The sequence below is a fragment of the Bombyx mandarina genome, chromosome 08 (genome assembly GCF_030267445.1).
Source record: "Bombyx mandarina strain Sakado chromosome 08, ASM3026744v2".
In the NCBI taxonomy this organism is placed as follows: Eukaryota; Metazoa; Arthropoda; class Insecta; order Lepidoptera; family Bombycidae; genus Bombyx; species Bombyx mandarina.
Genome location: NC_143215.1, coordinates 14909045 through 14932184, shown reverse-complemented (window position 1 = coordinate 14932184; position 23140 = coordinate 14909045). Strand labels below are relative to the sequence as shown.

At 37.0% G+C, this 23140-nt stretch overlaps 1 protein-coding gene and 1 non-coding gene across 9 annotated transcripts in view; one reads left to right on the top strand and one right to left on the bottom strand.

Annotated features, from left to right (window-relative positions):
• The window catches only part of br (broad-complex core protein), a 160483-nt gene that overhangs the window by 21799 nt on the left and 115544 nt on the right, over positions 1-23140 (bottom strand). For 7 of the 8 annotated variants that reach the window (XR_016323446.1, XR_016323445.1, XM_089729303.1 and 4 more), the window contains 4 exons: positions 21075-21115; positions 3080-3311; positions 1245-1427; positions 214-687 (listed from right to left, as the gene is read on the bottom strand). Coding sequence is in view for 6 of the 8 variants with exons in the window: in XM_089729303.1 (XP_089585429.1) it covers positions 214-687; positions 1245-1427; positions 3080-3271 (849 nt within the window). In the remaining 2 variants the exon portion in view is untranslated. The remainder of the gene's footprint in view (positions 1-213; positions 688-1244; positions 1428-3079; positions 3312-21074; positions 21116-23140) is intronic. The other variant, XM_089729306.1, reaches the window with a different exon arrangement.
• On the top strand, positions 1880-1963 carry TRNAL-UAA (transfer RNA leucine (anticodon UAA)). Its single transcript has one exon. It is a non-coding gene; the product is annotated as a tRNA-Leu (tRNA).

Below are 23140 nucleotides of genomic sequence, written 5' to 3'. Positions count from 1 at the left end.
TAATTGTCATCGTCTGCAGATACCATAGTCTTCGATCATAGAAAAAATCTACACCGCAGCCTACTGCCGACTAATCAGCTTAGATAATACTCTGGACGATGGTATCTACCTCCAAAGACAAATGACTTAAGCGATGGTGAAATCAAACGATAATAGATGCAATTACCTGGAGGGGAAGAGCGAAACTAGAAGATTATAATTATAGAAACTCACGATTGGTCGGTGATGAGTATGCGGCGGTGTGTCATCCGTGCAGCGATCTATATCAGGGTTGGAAGGGCATATCATGTCGACCGGTTCGTTTTTCACTTCGTCCATCAGCCTCGGGGAAGGTGACGAGCTGCTATTGGAGATGCCGTTTCCGTTGTTCCCCTGCTCGTGACCCCTGCTGTTCAGAATCGAGTGGTTCTTGGTCGAGAAGTCGGCGGCGTGCATTTGTGGGGATTCTGTGTTGTTGTTGTCGTGACGTGGACGCTTTATGACGTCAGGCGAGTTGTCAGTGGAGCTCATACGTCGCGGTGGAGGAAGAGGAATGCGGCGCATCATGGGCGGGATGCTGGATGAGGGTTGAAGAAGAGCTTCCTCGAGTTTGTCAGGGTAGGGTTGCGGTATATGGGTAGAGTGGGCCGGGTGGGGTGGCGTGTGGGGTGACGGAGCTGCTGACGACCGCATGGTCTGCAGCAGGGGCTATTGGGAAAAAAAATTGCTTTAATTAGTTTTTATTCGTTTTAGCTATGATTTATACAGACAGCTCTGTTCATTTATAATAATATTAACGTTTTATGATGTCTGCTGACATTAGGGGCATACGGTGTCATCTAATTATTCGCAATTATCTATATATTAATACGTGAAGACGGAAGAGTATAAAATTTCCCACACTTATAATTTATATAGAGGATTTAATTTATATAAAAATTGCATAAAAAATACATTAAATCAATAAAAAAATCATTACACACACTACCGTGTATTTGACACACACTCGCATTTAAACTCTTTTGTGTATTGTCAAACTTTTTTTACTACTTAAAGTCTGTGTTTAAATTGAGAATAGATTAATATTGTTTATCTTTAATAAATCTGTGATTAAAGAAATATAGTCTATGACAATAGAACCATATTAATGTTTAAGATATTAATTTCAATTAATTATAGTCAAATTTCCACTACTGGGGGACCACTAGTATCTATAATAGTGTGAAATAGTTTGAACTATAAATTCATCGTCTCCTGATACATACCCCCTGGGCAGCGTCATTGTGTGTGAGACCGGAGACACGGAGCACCTCAGCTGTCTTCAGGAATGAGGACAAGCTGTGCTGGTGAACGTTGACCTCGCCGTGGTAGATGAACTCGACCAGGGCGTGAAGGTCTGTGTACGCCACGTCTTGAAGCACGATCACTGGATGCTTGCACGGCGTGGACTGATAAGAAACGGACCGTGTTGAGTCGAAGGAAGGAAGGTAGGAAGTAACTTACTTCTAAATACCGTCTGGAAACTACAAAACTGTAGACAAGTAATTTTAAAATAAATTAGATCTTCATGTTTACAGTAAAGATTTGTTTAGACAGATGGACAAACTCACAGCCCACCTAATGTTAAGTGGTTACCGGAGCCCATAGACATCTACAACGTAAATGCCGCCGCCCACCTTGAGACATGAGTTCTAAGGTCTCAGTATAGCTACAGCGGTCGCCCTACCCTTTAAACCGAAACGCATTATTACTTCACGGCAGAAATAGGTAGGGTGGTGGTACCTACCCGTGCGGACTTACAAGACGTCTTATCACCAGTAAATTAATTGCGAAAAATAATAATTTATTGAAGTAAGTAGCACAACTGTGACAATTCATTAAATTCGACATTACTCGGAATGTCAGGTTGGCCGAGTGGTCTAAGGCGCCAGATTTAAGCTCTGGTTCCCGAGAGGGAGCGTGGGTTCGAACCCCACACCTGACAGCGTGTAAGACATTGAGCGTGTTTTGTCCGTTTTTACACGATTTTCTTTCTTATTAAAACATTTGTCAATTAGTTTCTTTTCAAGTTTCTTCTTGATGTGAAATTAAGGTAGAGATGATAAGTGACCATTCACTAGAGGTTCTTGTACTGATAGTAGCACGTAGTTAGACTTTGCCTCGGTAAAAGAAAAACGTAAAAAAAATATTACACATGCTTAAATTAACTTATGGTTTCCCTGAAAAATTAACTTCAAATTTTCTCGTCAAAAAAAGTCATCAAATGAAATTGATGCTTGATAGAAGGCCCATAGTATTTTTATAGTTAAAATCGGCAGATGAGTTCATAGCAGCACTGGTATTAAGCGCTTATCGAATACCGTCCTGATCTCATCTTCATCTTCTAAAATACATAGGTCCAAACACTAGGAAATATTAAATAGGCACTAGCACGCTCTACCATAAATACAAGACTACTATTTTATTTATTTATTATACTTTATGTAAAATTTACATTGGCGGACTTAATGCCTAAGGCATTCTCGACCAGTCAATCAAAGGTAGTGCAGAGTGAACAGTGGTAGGTGGAATAAAATCTACATGTTAATACGTGAAGCAAAAACTTTGTACCCCCTTTTTACGAAAATTGCGCGGACGGAGAAGTATGAAATTTCCCACACTTATACAGCATATAGAGGAGTGCAATGCTAATATATTTTTTAAATTATGCATAAAAAAACATTACACACACTACCATGTATTTGACACACGCACACAGATACATACACTCTTTGTTTATTGTCAAACTTTTGTTATTGCTTAAAGTCTGTGGTCAAATTGAGACTAAGTTAATAGGTATTGTTTATCTTTATATTTATTTGTCTATAGTGTAGTCGAAATCTGTGATTATAGAAGTATAATAATCTTTGACAATAGAACCTTAATAATGTTCAAACTTACGATAATTATAGTCGAATCTCGACTACTGCGAGACCACTAGTTTATATCAAATTACAAATACATACACAAAAAAAAAATATATACATACATACATACATAAATAAATTATACCATTATATAATATAATTATGAATTATAATAATACTATTCATAAATTTACCTTCAATAATTCTCTGAAATAAGGGCTGCAAGCTGACAGTACGACTCTATGAGCTTTGAGGCTTTTCCCGTCGCAGGCGAGCGTGACGTCGACGAAGTCCTCGTCGTCGCGAAGGTTCTCGAAGGCGCTGGTAATACTGCGCTGGTAGTTGTTCCATCGGAGACAGAAGTGTTGCGTCTGACTGTCCACCATTTTGATTGTTTCGCTTAATGAGTCATGTGTAAAAGGCGACCTGGAGGAAACGTAAGATAAGTTTACTAAGTGAAACTAAGTTAACTAAGTGAAGTGAACTTATATCCCAAGGTGGGTGGCGCATTTACGTTGTAGATGTCTATGGGCTCTAGTAACCGTTTAACACCTGGTGGGATGTGAGCTCGTCCACCTATCAGAGCAATAAAAAAAAAAACTCTTCACAATCAGACACAAGGTACAATGTGGCCTCGAGTTATGTGCCGAAAGCTAAGTGAGATATATCAGCATACTCAGAAACTGTCACAAATTAATCGGGCTAGCGAATTGAACTTGGATCCCGTGATAATAATCTAACCATTCCACCAACGAGGCGATCAGTATAAGCGCTACAGGCTATCGACATGTTAGCATTGGTCTTTTTTGATATTAATTTAGCTGTTATAGTCTTATAGATCCACAAGGAATTGATTCAATTAGTTTTTTAGATTTTATTTTCTATTGACGGTTGCGAGTTTTCAAAATAACTTTTATTAAATCCACATTTCTAGCCGCTTCTGAATGAGGTGTACCGCGTACATTTCTCCAGTGTTTCTTAAAAAATAAAACAGACAGTAACAAAGCGCAGATTATAAGAAAATAGGTCGTCTGATAAAAGAAATGATGTATCTTTGTTGCACATGCACACACATACAAATAATATTAATATTTATTGCTTTTTAGTTGTTATTTTTCCGTCGCTCCAGTTATGTTATTTATTTTGCTAGATTATAGAAAATTTATTACATTTCTTCTGTCCTCCTAGTGTCGTTTTCAAATTGATTACTGATATAATGTTATTTGCGTACTTCGGTATAACCAGTATAAGTATTAAATTAATACTGGTTATACAGAACTCTTATCATCGAGCTTACCATACCAAGACCTTAGAGCTCATGTCTCTTGGTGGGTGGCGGCATTTATGTTGCAGATGTCTATGGGCTCCGGTAACCACTTAACGCCAGGTGGGCCGTGAGCTCGTCCACCCATCTAAGCAATAAAAAAAGCTTAACATTCGTTCAGCCCAATTACCATAGTTAAATTATTATTATTATTTTTTCGTTTTACTATTTACGATGTGTCGAAAACTGATGTGAGACAGTTGTGCGATTCTTGGGTGTACCCAATGAGACATCGACCTCATGTTTCGAGGTGGGCTCCGAACAATCTAACTGCGGATAGATCGTGAGCTAATGCGATCATCTAATCCAAAAAATCTCTAGTTTTTGTTGATATGAGTACATGCGTAGTAGCGCTGGACCAAAAGTAAGCTAAAACGCTTGTCTAGGCTACTAACAAAACTTGATATATTTGCCATTAATTCAAATGAAACTAACTACACCGTAGAGAAAATTATACCCACCATTATACTGATGTACATAAATGAAGCGATATGGGTCTGTGTGTGTGCACACACTAACAAAATTGGATACATTTCGATCAAATAATTAGTGTTGCATAACAGACATTGCGTTTATATCGAAGCGAAGATATTGTGATATTTAACTGCTGTGATATTTAATTTTATAAAAATGCTACATATCATTTATAAAGTTATAAACGCGTTTCAGTAGTACTTGATAGACAGGGTGCTAGTTTCCTGAATCGCGCTATGATTATGTTACATGGCTTTAAATGCGTTAAGCGTTTAGTTAGTTAGTATGATTAAAATAGAACGAAGTCGCAGACACAGCTCGTCATAGAAGAAGACACAAGAACCAAATACAATTAACGAAAATAAATATTTGCAAGCACTATGTAAATTTTTCTTTCGCAATCACGGTTCGAGTTTTTTGGTAGGAACTGTAAAAGTTTTTCATTGTGAGTGCCCGAGGATCTGTGAGAGCACGCGAAGCCCCTAGAATTATTCATAAAATGAAAAGCCCTACAAACAAAACTGTTTTACGTATATTTGTTAAACATAATTACGCAGCCACAGCAATTACCTGATCAAACTAAGGGGCTCTGGTTTTAGATGAATATCTGATGTTCCTCATCCGTTTTCTCATAATACGAAGCGCCTTATCATATTCTCGTAAATAAGACATCATTCGACTCTAAGCACTTCGCGAGTGAAATGTCATTTTCGTTATTAGAGCAGTTATTTAGATTGAGGACTGGTTGAATAATTATTTGTCATTGACTAATTTAGAGACAAGATTAAATTTTAGTATTCCGCTGTGATCTCTGACAGGGTCAACGAACTATTTCTACTAATATTTCTGACAAAATCCTTCTAAACATTGTCATCGCGTGTGACTTCACAAAGCGAATTAGAATCGCACTGTTATAGAAAAGTATGTGACTAGTAGCGTACAATATTTGTTTAGTCATTCACGTTGGCCCCAAATGACGTCACACGAAATGAGTTTGCAATTTTGAGAAACCGGAGCAGTTCTGTTTGTAGATACATTTTTTATATATCGGTGAACAATCTGCGCCTGTGTTTATGTGGTCACATAGGTCCATGGGCAGCACGATACGGACGTCGTCACCCACCTCGTCAGTTACGGTTGAAGTATCAACCTCTCAGACCAGAATGTTTTGCCGGCTTGGCGGTAGAAATAGGCAGGGCGATACCTACCAATGCGGGCTTCCAATGCGCCCTACCACCAGCATTGAGGCAGAAGACACGTTTGTTACACCGAAGGATATGCTCTTAGAGAAAGTATACATCAAATTACATTTGTCTAGTTCAAATCGTTTGTAATTTTAGTTTTTATGTAAACATTCGTATTTCGTACGTGAGTTTTCGTTCGGTGGTTTCAATCACACTCTGTTTTTTTTATTGCTTAAATGGGTGGACGAGTTCACAGCCCACCTGGTGTTCAGTGGTTATTGAAGCTTATAGACATCTATAACGTAAATGCGCCACCCACCTTGAGATATCAGTTCTAAAGTCTCAGTATAGTTACAACGGCTGCCCCGCCCATCAAACCGAAACGCATTACTGCTTCACGGCAGAAATAGGCAGGATGGTGGTACCTACCCGCGCGGACTCACAAGAGGTCCTACCACCAGTAATTACGCAAATTATAATTTCAGTATCGGTCGGTTAAAACATACTTCTAGAATGCACAAAACGATGCAAGAACTTGAATGTCACATACCAACAAGGTAATCTGATTATCTATTATTGTCTCCATGAAAACTGCCAATGGTACTCCATTGTCTAAAGAGTTTGTTTTCAAATCGGAATTGACGTTTTTTTTTTGCGACGCATCTCAATTTAAAAATGACTCTAATTGTATGGGCCGGTAAGAGTTGAAATCGATTACACCGGTCGTTGGGTTAGAGTTGTTGTGATCGTGAAACTATCGGAAAAATTGCCGATTCTGTCAACATTTCAGCGTGTTAGACCGTATTTTGAAAATCTTTCGAATATTGTAACGATTTGCGGTTGTATTTTAATATTTCTAGTTGATGCAGATAGACAAACTCATGGTCTACTTTGTATTAGATGTTTACAGGAGATTCTAGACGTGCTGGAGGAATGCAGTCAATTGTTAGATCTGAAGAAGTCTCAATACTACCTCTCAACAAAAATACGCTTTTTTACAATAAAATCATTTTTTCTTACACTATTTTTATTTCAAATTTATTAAAATTTATTTTTTACTTTTTAGTTGGATTTTCTATAAAAGCGTATTTTGTTAGTTTTTTTAAACTATTATTTATTTTTAATTTTTTAGTTGAATTTCAATTTTTTCAATATTTTTTTTAAATATTGAATTGTCATCAGTCCTTAATAAGTGTGCCAAATTTCGAGTTAATCCGACGTTTTGAAGGGGGTCAAAATCATGTTCAAAGATTCCGTTACAAATATACATGAAGCTAATAAAAGCGTATTAAAAAGTCCCACGCGCTGGTTTTGTACTCGGGCATAGTCGCTTCATTTGATTACACTAGACGCTTTAATGAATTGATAAATAGCTGGATATCGAAAAGTATTCCTTATTTAAGTTAGAATGAGTGTTTATTTGTTTGTCTCGTATGTGTATTCCGATTTGAGTCAGGGTTTTTGTACTAGGTCACGGATTCACACGATTTTATATAGTTATATTTGGTATTTCAAACTAAACTGTAGTGTTGGGTAGTTCGCGAACGACCTAAGTGGGAGGAGTTCCTTAAGTGAACTATTTGAACCAGTTCCTCGATTATCTCACTCTCAGTTCTTCATATATTTTTCGGGTAGTCCACTCTATCATGAAGTGATTTATTTTTACTCTTACCGCTTTAACCAGAGTTTCTTAATAAAGTCTATGTTTAAAGCTTTTTTGTTGCCCTAGTACTCTGAAGCATATGGCCCATCTGATGGTGAGTGTTTACCGTCCTCATGAACGTCAGTAATGTCAGGGGCAGAGCCAAGTCGCTGCCTATCGCATATAATTTCAGTTTTTTTTTTTTTTTATTGCTTATATGGGTGGACGAGCTCACAGCCCGTCAGGTTTTAAGGTTGACTGGAGCTCATAGACATCTACAACGTAAATGCGCCACCCACCACGTAATATATAAGTTCTAAGGTCTGAAGTATAGTAACAACGGCTGCCCCACCCTTCAAACCGAAACGTATTACTGCTTCACGGCAGAAATAGGCAGGGCGGTGGTACCTACTCGCGCGAACTCACAAGAGGTCCTACCACAAGTAATTACGCAAATTATAATTTTGCGGGTTTCATTTTTATTACAGTATGTTATTCCTTCACCGTGGAAGTCAATCGTGAACATTTGTTGAGTACGTATTTCATTAGAAAAATTTGTACCCGCCTGAGATTCGAACACCGGTGCATCGCTCAACACAAATGCACCGGACGTCTTATCCTAATACGGTATTTACATTCTACTCCCTACTTAGTTTTCATTTTTTAATTAGATCTGAAAAAAATAGAAAAAAAAAACAAGCGTGTGGCACTCGGGAATTGCCGCGGTAAAGCTATTGCATAGCATTTTTTATCAACTTATGCAATTATAATTAGACAATGATAATTTAATATTAAAACAATAATACAACAAGACCACGCTATATTAATATTAATAAAAGCAAAACCTTAACTGTCCCCTTCACACTCATAAGTTAGACCGCGCGAGAGAGAGAGATAGGCAGACTTTTCATGATGCGCATGCAGTGTGACGTCACGCCACGCGATTATTCACAAACACTAGGTACACAAGCGCAACGTGTGAATGTGTTGAACGCGAGCTACATGGTAGGCGAAGTGAGGGGTGTAAGGATTTTTTCGTTACGGAATTTCATGAATTCGGTCGCCGCGCTCAATGCCCGCGATAAAAGCTATGCAATAGCTTAAAAACGAATTAATTAATTGAGCGATCTAGTTCACTGTGAACTAAATTGAACGCTCCCAATTGCGACCGACTATGCGCAAGACTGCTCAATGGAAGTGAAGCCGGGGGATACCCTTCTTCAAACATACTATCAATTGTTATCGAATTTGGCTTTCTCGGGCGCATACTGTGCAGCCGTGTTATATATGATAAAACGCATCAAAAAACCTTCACTAATCGCAGTTTCTAAGTTTTTATCTCTCGATAAGACAATCATATAAACAGAACAACTTTATGTATATAAATAATCATGTGACGTAATTAAAAAAAAAAGGAAAGCAGGGCTGAATGCAGTTAGCAATCAATTTAAATAATTAGTACTTTTATTTTTATAGAAGTATTTTTAAGGTTTCAGAAATATTTACGTTACCGACATTATTCGTTATATTATACAAATGCGTTTTTGTAGTGACGTATTTTTTTTTCTTCCTATGCTGAGAGCCTTGAGAGGCTATTTCAGCTTCACCCTAACGTGTAGGTGAGTTCTCGGGACTCAAACCGGAAGTGTTGCTAACACTGGCCCTAGCTAGAGCAGTGCTTCGCAGAATCTGCCACCGGATCGGAAACGCGACCCACTGAGAAGATCCGGCAAGAAACTCAGTGGACTGTGTCTATGGGATAACGTATTGTTGGTCTTTACGGGTAGTGTAATCATTCTGCCTACTTCGGCCACGAAACAATTATACGTTCCAACTTGAAGGTGGGAAAATTTATATAATAACAATTAGTATACGGCCTCACATTTCGAAGTATGATGTTGAATTTACGTTGTTAAATTTACGGTTAAAAATTGTTTAAAAAAATACGAGATACACTGTAGTGCATTATTATCTGACGCTTTTCAGACGCACGTCGGTTAATATACAATCGTTAAATGCACATTACGTGCTCAATCTTAACCCGTATACCCCTCGACTTAAAGAAGTATTTGAATTAACACGAGTGACGAGTTCAACACAAAAATGAAACTAATCTCCTAGAAAATTAAATATATTAAATTTAAGAATAATGATCGCAAAACGAATGCGATAAGAATTGACAAAAATTTATCTTTAATTCGTTATCGAATAGTTGTAAAATAGGTCGATACGTTCTCGGCTAAAACTAATTTCGCTTCGGTACGTAATATGTACAATATATTTATTACAGATTAGTTAATCACAGCGCGTTTGTTAAAAGTTAAAATAATCTTAAAGTTGAGCTATACCGTATATGAGAAATACATTGCCAAAAAGAGTCCTAGAATTGAGGACCATTTACGGAATGAAGACAGTGGTCTACTTGTCTCTTTTGAACCCATATGTTATTTATCTTTTAAATTCAAACAGGCTTATGATTGTCTGAAGTAAGCACGTAGATCTCAAGCTTAGTGCTCTCTAACAAGTCATCGTATCTTTAACATACACAGACATCATGGATTTTGTAAGCTATTGCATAGCTTTTATCGCGGGCTTTGAGCGCGGCGACCGAATCAACAAATTCTGTAACGAAAATAAAACCTGACACCCCCCGCTCTCCCTACTATGTAGCTCGTGCTCAACACATTCACACGTTGCGCTTGCTTTTGTTAATGTTTATAAATATAGCGTAGTCTTATTTTATTTTTGTTTTAATATTAAATTATTATTGTCTATTATAATTGCATAAGTTGATAAAAAATGATAGGCAATAGCTTTATCGCGGCAGCGGCAGTCCCCGAGTGCCACACGGGTTTTTTTAAATTCCAAAAATGCTTCTCTGTGCATCCGTGAATAAAATAAAAAACAATTTTAAATGAAATTACTAATGTCATGGTAATTTCGTCAGAAAGAGAGACGGTCTTGCTTCATGGATACACAAAAAAAATCCTTCAGTTGATGTGACACTACGCAGTCCTATATAACGCATATCGTTAAGTTACGTTTTTATGTACTTGATCATTATGTATGCCGACTTTGTACATAATTCAATAGATTTAAATGTAATAAGTAAAGAGTCAACCCGTGTGAATGCGGGATTGAGATAAATGACTAAACGGCGCAAAACGGATCCAGTAAGGGCTTGGTCTAAGTCAAGGGCGATATGTAAATAGGTACATTAATTATATTATCATCATAAAAATTGTCTATATTTTTTATCATTATTATAACAGTATGTCATTAAGGTCTGGTAATTCGAAGACGCGAATTTCGGGTATTCTTAAGTTACTACCTTTTCATCCTTAGAAGTGGCATTTATTTTTCTAGTTAGTGAACAGAAATAAGGTAAGATAAATAGGGAAAGGGAGCGCCCTTTCCCTATTTATCTTTACTTCTTTAAATCTTACTTATTATTTTTAATGATCATAATTGACCGACATTCTCATGGACCTTTTGATACCAGATTGGTTACCGTAGCTGGCAAATATGACAATGCGCATCTGCGTAATGACACCAAGCTTTGTGCATGCTCAGATGTCAATCCTGGTGGAAGTAATATATCACTAATCGGGCGTATTACAAATCTGGTTTCAATCAATGAATATTCTTGTTTTATTCGAAAAACCACATTGAACAACACTTGCGTCAGATATATTGTGATTACTAATTGCGGTGACATTATCACTATGGCCTATTGCCAATTAAAATATAAATCTCGAAGTCGTATTCTCCCACGTTGTTTCCAAAATCGAGGAATAGCGATAAAAATATCTACGAACACACAAAAGATACTATAACCTTATCGTATTTATGAAACTAAAGTAATTAATTACTTATCGTGTGCTCGTCATAAAATCTAGCACTTAAATTATAGATTTTAGTGTATACGTGGATCACGAAAGATTAGGTAAAAGATATAATAGATATAAATGAACGATGGAAATATATATATTGTAATCAATCATGAGATCATCATCGTGATTATCCTACAGCTTTCCGCCGCTGGCCACAGGCCTCACCCAATCTACGACATTGAGATCATTACTTCAGAATAATTACAATCATCACCATCATCATCAGCCTATAGCAGTCCACTGGTGGACATAGGCTTCTCCAATTGCTCGCCAATGAGTACAATCCAATGTTTCTGTCTATTTTTTTATTTTAACAAGTTACTTCAGGACAGGAGCAACATTTATATCCTATGTTTTATAGCAGTAGGTTCTATTTTAGCAAAAAAATTATGCTAGATTTTGTACGGGAAGCTAATTGTCTATGCATATTACGTATGCATTTTCGATGTGCCAAAGATAGTGTTTTAATTATCATTGAATTATAGGTTATATACTTATTATAGCTGATATACTTGGGTCAAGGTCCATTAACGCAAAATAAAATTACCCTCAGATAAATTGTTATGATGAAAAAGAAAAAAAATGATTAATTTTTTTAGTAGCACTTACAAAGATTACAGCCTTCGATGTTGCTTTGTAATAATTGTAATTTCAAAAGATCATGATTAAAAATATATAGAAATATTGGATCTTAGGTCTGGGTGCTCGTAGTGACTTCACGATGAAAGTTTCAACAGCTTTTGCATGCGAGTAGCAAAGTAGAACATCGAAAATAAATATATGGAGTATCTTCAATCGCTCATGGTATTAGCAGCTATACTAAATACTTTTTTTTATTGCTTAGATGATTGGACGAGCTCACCCCCCGCCTGGTGCTAAGTAAGCTGGTGGTAAGATTTTACAAATAAGGTTGTTATTACGAAAGCTTTTAAGTCTTGATACTGTGGTTTTCTGCTTTAGTAGATTTTGTTGTTAGTTAGATTTCAGTTAGCGTATTCCATGATTCCATGGACATGATGATAATTTGAAAGTCGCAACACACTTCGAAAAAAAATTTTTAATCCTTAAATGGGTGGACGAGCTCACAGGCCACCTGGTGTCAAGTAGTCACTGGAGCCCATAGACATCTACAACGTAAATGCGCCACCCACCTTGAAATGTTCTAAGGTCTCAGTATAGTTACAAGGGCTGCCCCACCCTTCAAACCGAAACGTATTACTGCTTCATGGCAGAAATAGGCAGGGTGGTGGTACCTACCCGTGCGGACTCACAAGAGGTCTTACCACCAGTAAATCATATCATCATATCCCCTACTGAATCATATCCCCTGTAAGTTCCAACATTACAATAAATTTACGATGAAAATGAATTAAAGCTTAAAACTTAGACCACACGCCACATGATCACTAGGGTTGATGTTTGAAAAGTTTGAATAGGCTATGTTTAGCTTTGTGGTGCTGTAATCCACGACAGAAGTCAAAATCAAGGTGTCGTGCGTGACCCTTATTTATTAAATGTATTTTTATTACATAAACGGAACACGAGCAGACACTGTGACTATTTAAATGGCTATCTTATCAGATTTATTTTAGTTGACATTATTATTATTAAATTCATTTATTTCAGATAAAATATTAATCCACATTGATGTTAGTAACAGTAATATCTTAAAAATATGTTAGTAAAGACATAGTAATAAAACAAAACAAAAGAACAATATACAGTTATAATTACAACAGTTTACAATTATGAGTACATTTTGTAGACCTCCCTACAATAATTGAGGAAAGGTCCATCTGATCTCAAAAATATAATGACCAGGATACTGTTTGAGCTGTAATGTTATGTGATTTATTCTGTATTGAGTTTGTCCATTTGGCAATTTTATTTTATAATTAATGAACTTAGTGAGACGCCGTTGCATCTGCGTCAGTCAAACACGTATAGGTACGTGTGTTTGCGTGTGCGTACGTATTATATCTGTTCAAATATGTGATATAACATATTGATATCAAATATAGTGCACAGTGGCAAGTATTATCGTCTCAATGATAAGAGGGAGAGTTTATTTACAGAGTCGAATTTAGTGAGGTTTTTTTTATTGCCTTCCAAATCTAGAATAGAGACGTTACAGCGGTTGGGTTCTACGGATAATTACTAAGAGAGAGAGACTGTCGCTCAACAAATTCTTCGGCTATGCCTCACGGTATAATCGGAGAGGGGGATATCCGAGAGAGAGCCAACAACGCAGCAACTCGCGGTCTTGTGGTTAATACTACCGGACTGCAGTACAAGGCCCAGTTTCGATTCTCAATCTCAAATTGTTTACGAATAATTTGATAACCAATAAGAATAGTATGCTGAAGAATTTTTTGAATTGGCGGTAGTTCTTTTTGACGTTCAACAAGTGTGTACTTTCATTTATCTATATCTATATATATATAAAAATTAATTGCTGTTCGTTAGTCTCGCTAAAACTCGAGTACGGCTGGACCGATTTGGCTAATTTTGGTCTTGAATTATTTGTGGACGTCCAGAGAAGGTTTAAAAGGTAGATAAATATGAAAATGCTCGGAATTAAATAAAAATAACCATTTTGTTTTTCCTTTGATGTGTCCTCCGTCGGATGGATTATTTTTGTTTGTTTTAAGTTTATTTTATACAAAAGTTTAGGTCTTTTATTTATCGATTGAGGCACTACGAAGTCTTTCGGGTCAACTAGTGTTGAATAAAAAATTTTCATTTGATTAGAAATAAACGACCTTTGGAACTAATGAGTCTTGAGTATAGACGGGATGTTATCGGGACTACTGGAGAACGCGAGAGTTCAGCAGTGGAGGAGTGTAGATTGAATTACTTTGAATTTGAATTGAATTTACATTGAATTGAGTTAAGTGAAGTTTCTTATAGTATTTCCTTAAGATCCAACTGGATTCAAGAAATATACAGCTAGCCATGAAGACTGGCAGTAGTACTGGTGCTTGCCGCCATGATAACATCGATTCCTGAACTACACGCAATGTATTACTACACGCAATGGATTACTACACGCAATGTATTGAGTTTTTCCTTACATTAAGAGATTATAAAGTATAGAATGGCTAAAAAAGTATTTAGCTGGGCTTCGCAAATAAGCTTTGCTCTTGTGAGTGAAGCATGTTCACAGCAGACAGCCTGTCAGCAAAGTATTAGCAAGCTTAATGACAGTGGTTAAAGTTGTTTGTACTTTTTGCTGCTTTCGAGGGTAGATTTGGTTTATCACATTCATTGATGTTGTAGCTCAAAGCATTGGACAGCTAACAGATTCCTGCAATTAAGGATTCTCTTCAGACACAGTACGAATAAGGACAGATTATCGGCATGCTGATGACACATTCCATAGCTGTCGGAATAGTTTAGATAGTTAATAAGACTCACGAGTGGTAGAGGTCAGTTCTCGATTACCAATTTAAGCACCGGCTAATAAAAACACTGATAAAAATAATATTAATCGCAGAATTAATGCGATTTATAAAAATAAATACGTAATTTTTCAAATAAATCAAGGCAGATTTCGAGTTAAAAGTTTTTATATTTAAAAATCCAGATTTTTTATTGCTTAGATGGGACGAGCTCATAGCCCACTTGGTGTTAAGTAGTTACTGGAGCCCATAGACATCTACAACGTAAATGCCGCCACCTATCTTGAGATGTAAGTTCTAAGGTCTCAAGTACAACGGCTGCCCCACCCTTTAAACCGAAACGCATTACTGCTTCACGGTAGAAATAGGCGAGGTGGTGGTACCTATCCGTGCGGAACTCACAAGAGGTTCTACCTGTCCTGTTATTCGTTCACCGTGGGAGTCAATCGTGAACATTTGTTGGGTACATATTTCATTAGAAAAAATGGTACCCGCCTGGGATTCGAACACCGGTGCATCGCTCAACACGAATGCACCGGACGTCTTATCCTTTAGGCCACGACGACTTTCAACATAATTTTAACATAGTAGATAATTAACCATTATAGTGCGTTTTAATCAGGAATAACCATTTAAGATTAGGTGGGTCGTGAGCTCGTCTACCCATTATTATAATTACCTTCAAACTCATGATTGCCTCGTGGAAGAAATAGGCTGGATGGTGGTTCTAATCATCGGTTCCCGTACCTTGTTATAAATACGCAAAGGATAATTAATAATTTCTCATACCCGATCCTGTAGGCCGAATGGTAAACAGTCGACGTCGCCTAAAACACGTCATTACGGATCCTCCCGATCCATTAACGGTGCTTTTAGGTACCACAAGCACCGATCACCATCCTCGTCGAACCCGTCGCTTGCGACGTAGGGCTCGACGAGCGAATTAATTCATAGACACAGCCCACTGAGTTTCTCGTCGGATCTTCTCAGTGGGTCGCGTTTCCGATCCGGTGGTAGATTCTGCGAAGCACTACTCTTGCTAGGGTCAGTGTTAGCATCACTCTGGTTTGAGCCCCGTGAGCTCACATAATAGTTAAGGTTACGCTGAAATAGCCTCTCAAGGCTATCATCAGCTTAGGTAGGAAAAAAAAACAAAAAAAATATTCTAAAAATGTAATTGACTCACCGTAATTTTGACAAAACAAAACATTTGGCCACAGAACCATCAACTATTCAGCACATACCGAACGAATAAATATTGACGAAATATGAATTAGAACAAGCGAACATAACGATAGTGGAACGTTATCGCGAACAAAATTTTTTTTTTTTTGTAAATTCAATATTTTATCAAAAACCTAGGCTTCCTGATATGTTATCTTTTAGGTTTCAGTGCAGCTAGTTCTGTAATGTATAAATACAACGTTTTTGAATATGACGTCAATCAATCGAATCCGTTTCTTTCGATTATACTTCGGTGGGCTTTTATTTATCTAAACGGCCTTGGGAAACAAGGAAACAAATCAGTATGAAGGATCTCGTTAGGTCGCCTTTCGGTGGATAAAGACAATGTATTTTTGTTTATTTGTTTGCCACTGACTTTAACCCTACAAAAAGAATCTAAACGAGGTCTCTAAGCAACGAATTTATTCAGAAGACAGTGTTGATGGAAGTTTGAGATTTGTACCCCCCAACGGTCGAAGCGGGAGACTATAAAAACCAAATGATTTTGAGCCATAAACCACTTGAGGTAAGAGCCACGGGCCTTATGCGAACGTCAATTTCGGATTTACGTTGTGTCGTGCTGCCCGTGATATTGTTGAGTAAGTTAACTTGAGATTTTGGTGTGACCAAGCATAGACACTCACTATTATGGCTTCATCTATCAGAGCTACCGAAAATCAAAAGTCTGGATGCATTATATTTAAAACAAGACAACAATACATTTTGGGTACATCCTCGGAAATAAAGAATACGACAACGCAATCATTAAAACTTAATAAATGAGTAAATTATTGATTATAAATAAAAATACACGAAGCACATGCGATTGGTACGGATGAGACGACCGTTGTTGCATACATTTTTAATGTATTTGAGGTCATTTTTGTAAGTTTTGGTGTTTTATAAAGAGTTTACTGTTCTATTTCAAAAATGGCATAATCTTAGACCAAGCTGTCCAAATAAGGATCTGTGGTAAATGAAAGTTAAGAAAATTATGTTTTTTTTTAGATAACTCTAATCGGCTACCTTCCCAAAACCTTATGTTATACCTGTAGTAACAAGGATATAAAAATCGCTATGTACCCCCAAAGGTAAAATTGTTAATTAGTTTTGGTATTTTGTTTTAGTTTGTTTATTACTTACATTTTTTGTTTCTAGGTTTTGTGATATTTAATGTGTGTTAAACAATTTAATAAGAGTTTGGCTGCTTACTTAACAGACGTTTAGGGAATTCTAGAGGATATTGACAAATTCTGGTTTCGTTAAAATTCAAAATTAAGTCACAGTGTATTACGCAAAACAGTATCTCGACCAACCCGCGACTTACGTTGATCGCGTTGACCGATATACGTCCTTCGAACTAAAGTATAAAGATCTTTTTTTATTGTCGAAATTCAGATTGCTTATTGTTATTTTTCCTGTACAATTTTCTAACTATATTTCAATAATTGTTTCAAATAGAACTTTGAATAACGATGACACAACATATAGTTGACATAGTTTGAATAAAATTTATGTTTTTTGTTTGAAATAAACAGCGTAGTGATACGACGCATCACATTTGATTCCGTGATCATAATCGAGTATATTCATGAAGTTATGTTACTGGTTTATCCATTTACTTGGCCTGAGTTGACATTTCGCTTGTGTCAGTGTGACAGTCGATCAGCTGATTAAAATAAACGCCGCCATTTTGCCTCCGAGTATTATTAAAGTGGGTAGTTTTAAAAGGTATCTAACGCAATCGATGTAGTCTATTTAGTGTTTCTTCAGGTTTAAATATGTAATAACGGTGGTTTGTTAACTGTTTAATATCTGTGAAAGTGCACAAATGTGGGAAAATGAAACAAAGCCGCTAGACGTAGCCTCTCGGGATCCTCCAAAAAGCCTACTGAAAAAGTCTCAGTAAATAACCACCATTTTACTGACATTATATTTCATCCCATATCATCTCATCTCATTTCATTTCATCTCAGTTGATTAATGTCTCAAATTAATCATCTTCATTTCATTTCACTTTATATTATAATTTTTTATAAAAATAAGAATATAGATTAAAATAAGACTTGACCTAAATATCTTAATTACTAGGTCAGAAAATCCCTTAAAAAAAGCAAACGAAGTTTTAATATTAATGACAATATTTCAGAAGCTATCAGTTAATAATATATTATGGGTAGACTTCCCGTAAGTTCAACTGATGACCTGGTATGGTTCGCGAGATAGTAATCATCCTTTAGTTGAGGATTACTTCCAGTAGACAACTTCTTTCCATCGAAGACGATGATGACTCTAATGAAATGTAATGAAAATAGTGTTTATATCGATGCGATTACTTTATTATTCCAAGTTAGTCAAACTGAAAAATATTTGTAGGTACCTAAGTTTGGTCTACAGAGAAACGGAATAAGTGTGGCACTTTGGCACTTTAATAAAATAATAAATTTTAACATTTCAATAAAACCACCTGTACAAATAGCACTTAATAGATTCGCCAAAAATGGCCTTAGAATTTTGTTACCACAAGCGTAAGTGCAAACAGTTTTAACCCACTAATACATATTCTAGTGTAAAAATTTCAGTATTAAAATACGGATGCAAATACTGACAAATGGAAAAAAAAATACAGTCAAAGAAAATCGAGTTTGAAAATTGAATCTAATTTGTTCGGAGGCGGCTTCTTGATTGCTTCTAGAATGGCACAGACGGGATCGTAATGCGTTTTGCAGACTTAATGACTTTCTACCAATTAAATTTGGTGTCTACATATGATTTAATGTAAAAAAAATGTATTGTCCGCGACTAACACGCGACAATGTCTACCGCTGTGTAAGTAAGCCTCGTTTGAAGAAGGGCATGTCATAGTAAGAAGTTAATTGTGGTACTTAAATTAAAGAATATGATGAAGAGGTCCGCTCCGGTGGTGTGAGGTGCAAAAAGGAGATAGATAATATCCAATAATTCCTCTTCTTACATTAGTTGTACTTGATGGGGACAAGTATGACATATAACAGTAAACTAGACGATGACCGAGCTTTGCTCGGTTTTTTTTTGATAACGCCATCTTGTTGTGTCTTTAAAGCGGTCAGTTGTCCTCAATTAAGAAAAAAAGTATTATTATTCGCCTATAGATGTCGGGAAGAGTTGATTATTGAAAGCACGAGTAAAACAACATTTTCTGAAAATAAATCGTAGCTAGATCGATTTATAGCCCCCGAAATCCTCTGTATACTAATTTTTATCAAAATCGTTGGAGCCGTTTCCGAAGTTCAGATCATATATATATTAATATACAAGAATTGCTCGTTTAAAGGTATAAGATTAGCTTCGATCTTCTTAAATAAAAGAATCGGTATTGATGTTTAATTATACTTTAGAGCACGCAGTTAAATAATATGAAATTTACAAAAAAGAGAACAAAATATGTTCACCGTAGAATTTTTTTTTTTATTTTTTTTTATATTGCCTTTGTAGGCAGACGGGCATACGGCCCACCTGGTGGTGAGTGGTTACCGTCGCCCATGCACTTCAGCAATGCCAGGGGCAGAGCCAAGCCGCTGCCTACCGCTTAATACTCTCCACAAGCCTCGTTTTAAGAAGGACATGTCATAGCGCTCGGGAAACACCGTGGAGGGGAGCTCATTCCATAGCCGGATGGTACGTGGCAAAAAATATCTCTGGAAACGCACTGTGGATGACCGCAGTGGCTCCAGGTAGTATGGATGAACTCTACTCCGGTGGCGGGCGGTGCGATGGTAAAAACGAGATGATGGTATCATCTCGAACAATTCCTCAGAGCACTCCCCATGGAACATACGGTACAAAATACAGAGGGAACCGAAGTCCCTCCGCAGACCCAGAGGTTCCAAACGAATGCGTAGATATAGCCTCGAATCGTATCACGATATTAATAGCGTATTATTAGTTGTAAATTTTAGATGTGGGTAGGTTGTCACTGCCTTTTAAGGCAACGCGAAATAACGCGCACACTCTGCGTTGTGACTCGGTCGAACGCAGACGCTTTGTTGGGTTGTATTATTTGTACGAAAGTTTTGTTTTCTATTTTTATTTGTGCTTATCTTTTGCGTATTCGAGCTTAATTACAGTACGAATAAGTTTTAATTTCAATTAACCCTGAATTGTGGAGATTCATGATAATAATTAGGTATTTGTACATTGGCTCCGTGGGTCGAGCAATTGTCATTTGAAAATAACCCTTATCGCTGCGCTGTTATGAACTAGTATTGGCTGAAGCGCGATTAACTATTTAAAATATTTGCAATGAAAGACACAATTGTTGAATGTCTAAATTTTTAGAGTTATCTAGTTAATGCTCAGTGTTATCAGCGGTGACCCGCTTTTATCGTATGTCTCAATTAAAGTTTTATTTTTTGGTATATTTCTTTTTTCCGTTAACTTTGTTAATTTATGTGTCATTGCAATGTCGTTGTGACATGTGCTGTTGTACTATTACGTACGCGAGAACTGCCTCGCACTTCTGTGTGTGATGATGCTTGATGCTTTGGGCTACGTGGATGTGGGTTACAATTTTAAAACAAGTGACAATGGTATAAGTAGAAGGCAAACGCGTCTACCCAACTAGCTGCGTCACAAATGACTTTATTACTAGAGAATACCTGAGATGACGGACCTTCTCCGATCTACACCACTGAATAGACCCTTTAAAAACCTAAATAAGAAGAGGAAATAACAAGAGTAAGAACTGATCGAAGAGAGTAAGCCGGATATTTTTAGAAAGCATCATTTTCCTGTGTTCTTTAAGTGTTTCAAATACCTTTTTCACTTGTATGATAGCTACTAACTTGAGTATCTTAAAATCTTCTATAAAGCTGTTTTACACTTTTATAGGTTATACGTAGGACCTTCAAAAATAGACTTTCAGTTTAGCAGAAGGTCTTCAGGTTCTCGTCCAGCTGCCAACGGATTAATTTTAATGCCTTAGATCGCCTCGTGCTGGCCAAACGGTTAGTAACCTCGGGTCATCTGGCCAAACTTTTAAAATATTAAACAACGTGCAATAACTTACGTAATTCATACAGTTTGTCCGCCAATCTTGAGTTTTGGGAACTGTAACAAAAAAAAGTAATGGTCTTATCATGTTTTTTTATTTAAAAATTTTTATTGCCTAAATTGGTGGACGAGCTCACAACCCATCTAGTATTAAGTGGTTACTGAAGCCCATAGACGTCTACGACGTAAATGTCGCCGCCCACCTTGAGATATGAGTTCTAAGGTCTCAGCATGTTTGGTAATAAATTAACGTTGTATCGAATTATTTGAAAACATTTTGTCACTCGATTGAGGAAAAATATTTAACTGATCCACATTACAAGGTCATCGAACTTGGACGAGGAAAAAGTAGTGATTCTATGAACTAATAAAAAATAATCTCTTCTCCGATAGTTGATGTAAGGGTTGCAGAGGTGACTTTGCCTAATATCAGGGCGTGGCGTTAGGGGTTTCCAAAAACCTGTTACATTTCTACCCCATTCCATTTAGACCGCGCGCTTACTAGAGGGCGCTAGGGTAATGATTGCAAACGGGCGCTACATTTGCTAGAGACTCCTTTGAATAGTTGAAGACGAAAAAGCGATACCAATCGATTAAGTACGTCACTAAGACTCGCTACCACATTGTTAAAATCGTGAATGTGAACCCATAGACACAGCCCACTGGGTTTCTCGCCGGATCTTCTCAGTGGGTCGCGTTTCCGATTCGGTGGTAGATTCGGCGAAGCACTTCTCTTGCTAGGGTCAATGCTAACATCACTCCTGTTTGAGTCCCGTGAGCTCACGTACTAGTTAAGGTTACGCTGAAATAGCCTCTCAAGGCTATCAGCTTAGGTAGGAAAAAAAGTGAATGTAATTTTTAGTAAGTCTCTCTCTCTTTTAGTAAGTGTAATATCTCAAGGTGGGTGGCGGATTTACGTTGTGGATGTCTATGTGCTCCAGTAACCACTTAACACCAGGTGGGCTGTGAACTCGTTCACCCATCTAATAAAAAAAATAAAAAAAGATACTAAAAAGTTTTTTTTATTTTTTTATTGCTTCGATGGGCAGATAAGCTCACAGCTCTCTTGGTGTCAAGTTATTACCGGAGCCCATAGACATATACAACGTAAATGCCATTCACTCTCATAAACCCACCTTGAGAAATGAGTTTTAAGTCTCAGTTTTTACAGTATAATTAATGAGTCATAGAAAAATTCATAGAAAAACAGAGCCAATATTCAGATCGTGTATCCATCACCTATTTTATTACTGCGTGCTTTAAGCCCGATGCCCTTCGATATTACCGTTATAAAGCTCGTGACTAATTTGTTGAATCGACTCAAGCACCACCTATCGCAACTAAAAAAAGCACAAAGTTTTATTCCAATTACGATGTACATATTTAAGATCACTCCGAATCTCCCCGTCCACTTTTGAATCGCGATAATGTAACGAAATTCAAGCACACAACGAAAGTGAAGCCGGTACATAATTCGAAGGCTTCTAACCATTGTAAAGTTCCCACTGAACCCGGAAACATAAGCCCACACATTATGTACATATGACTAAAACGGTCCAATAGCGTGAAATGTCAAAGTTCAAACGTCCAATCAGACGGCGCACCGTAGAATCCGAACTATGTAGGCTGTATTCGAGAGTGAAATCTGACCAATCATGTGTGTCAAGAACGCGTGTGGGTTACGTGTTAGAACGTCTTGTCGCGATGTGTGCGTGCGTAGGCTTTGTTTTCGGGCGTGTGTTTTGATAATTGCTAAGGTTATTTTCCGGGACAAGTTTCTCATTGTGCCCTCTAAGATTTCGATAAGCTTCCACGGCTTGTTGCCGTTATTTTGTCGTTAAATAAATCGTACGATGAAATTTAAAACATCGGGTGTTGTAAAACTTGTGAAACTAATGCCATGTTTGATGACATGCGAAAGCTCTACGACACTTTTTTTTCTTAACCAGGAAATGCAATTTATTCGTTTGACCTCGAAAGTAATAAACGGACATGAATCACTTATATTACCTAGATAATGTATTAATGTGTAAAATGCTGTGATTATATGTCATTAGCATATTCCTTCAATCAAGACACGTA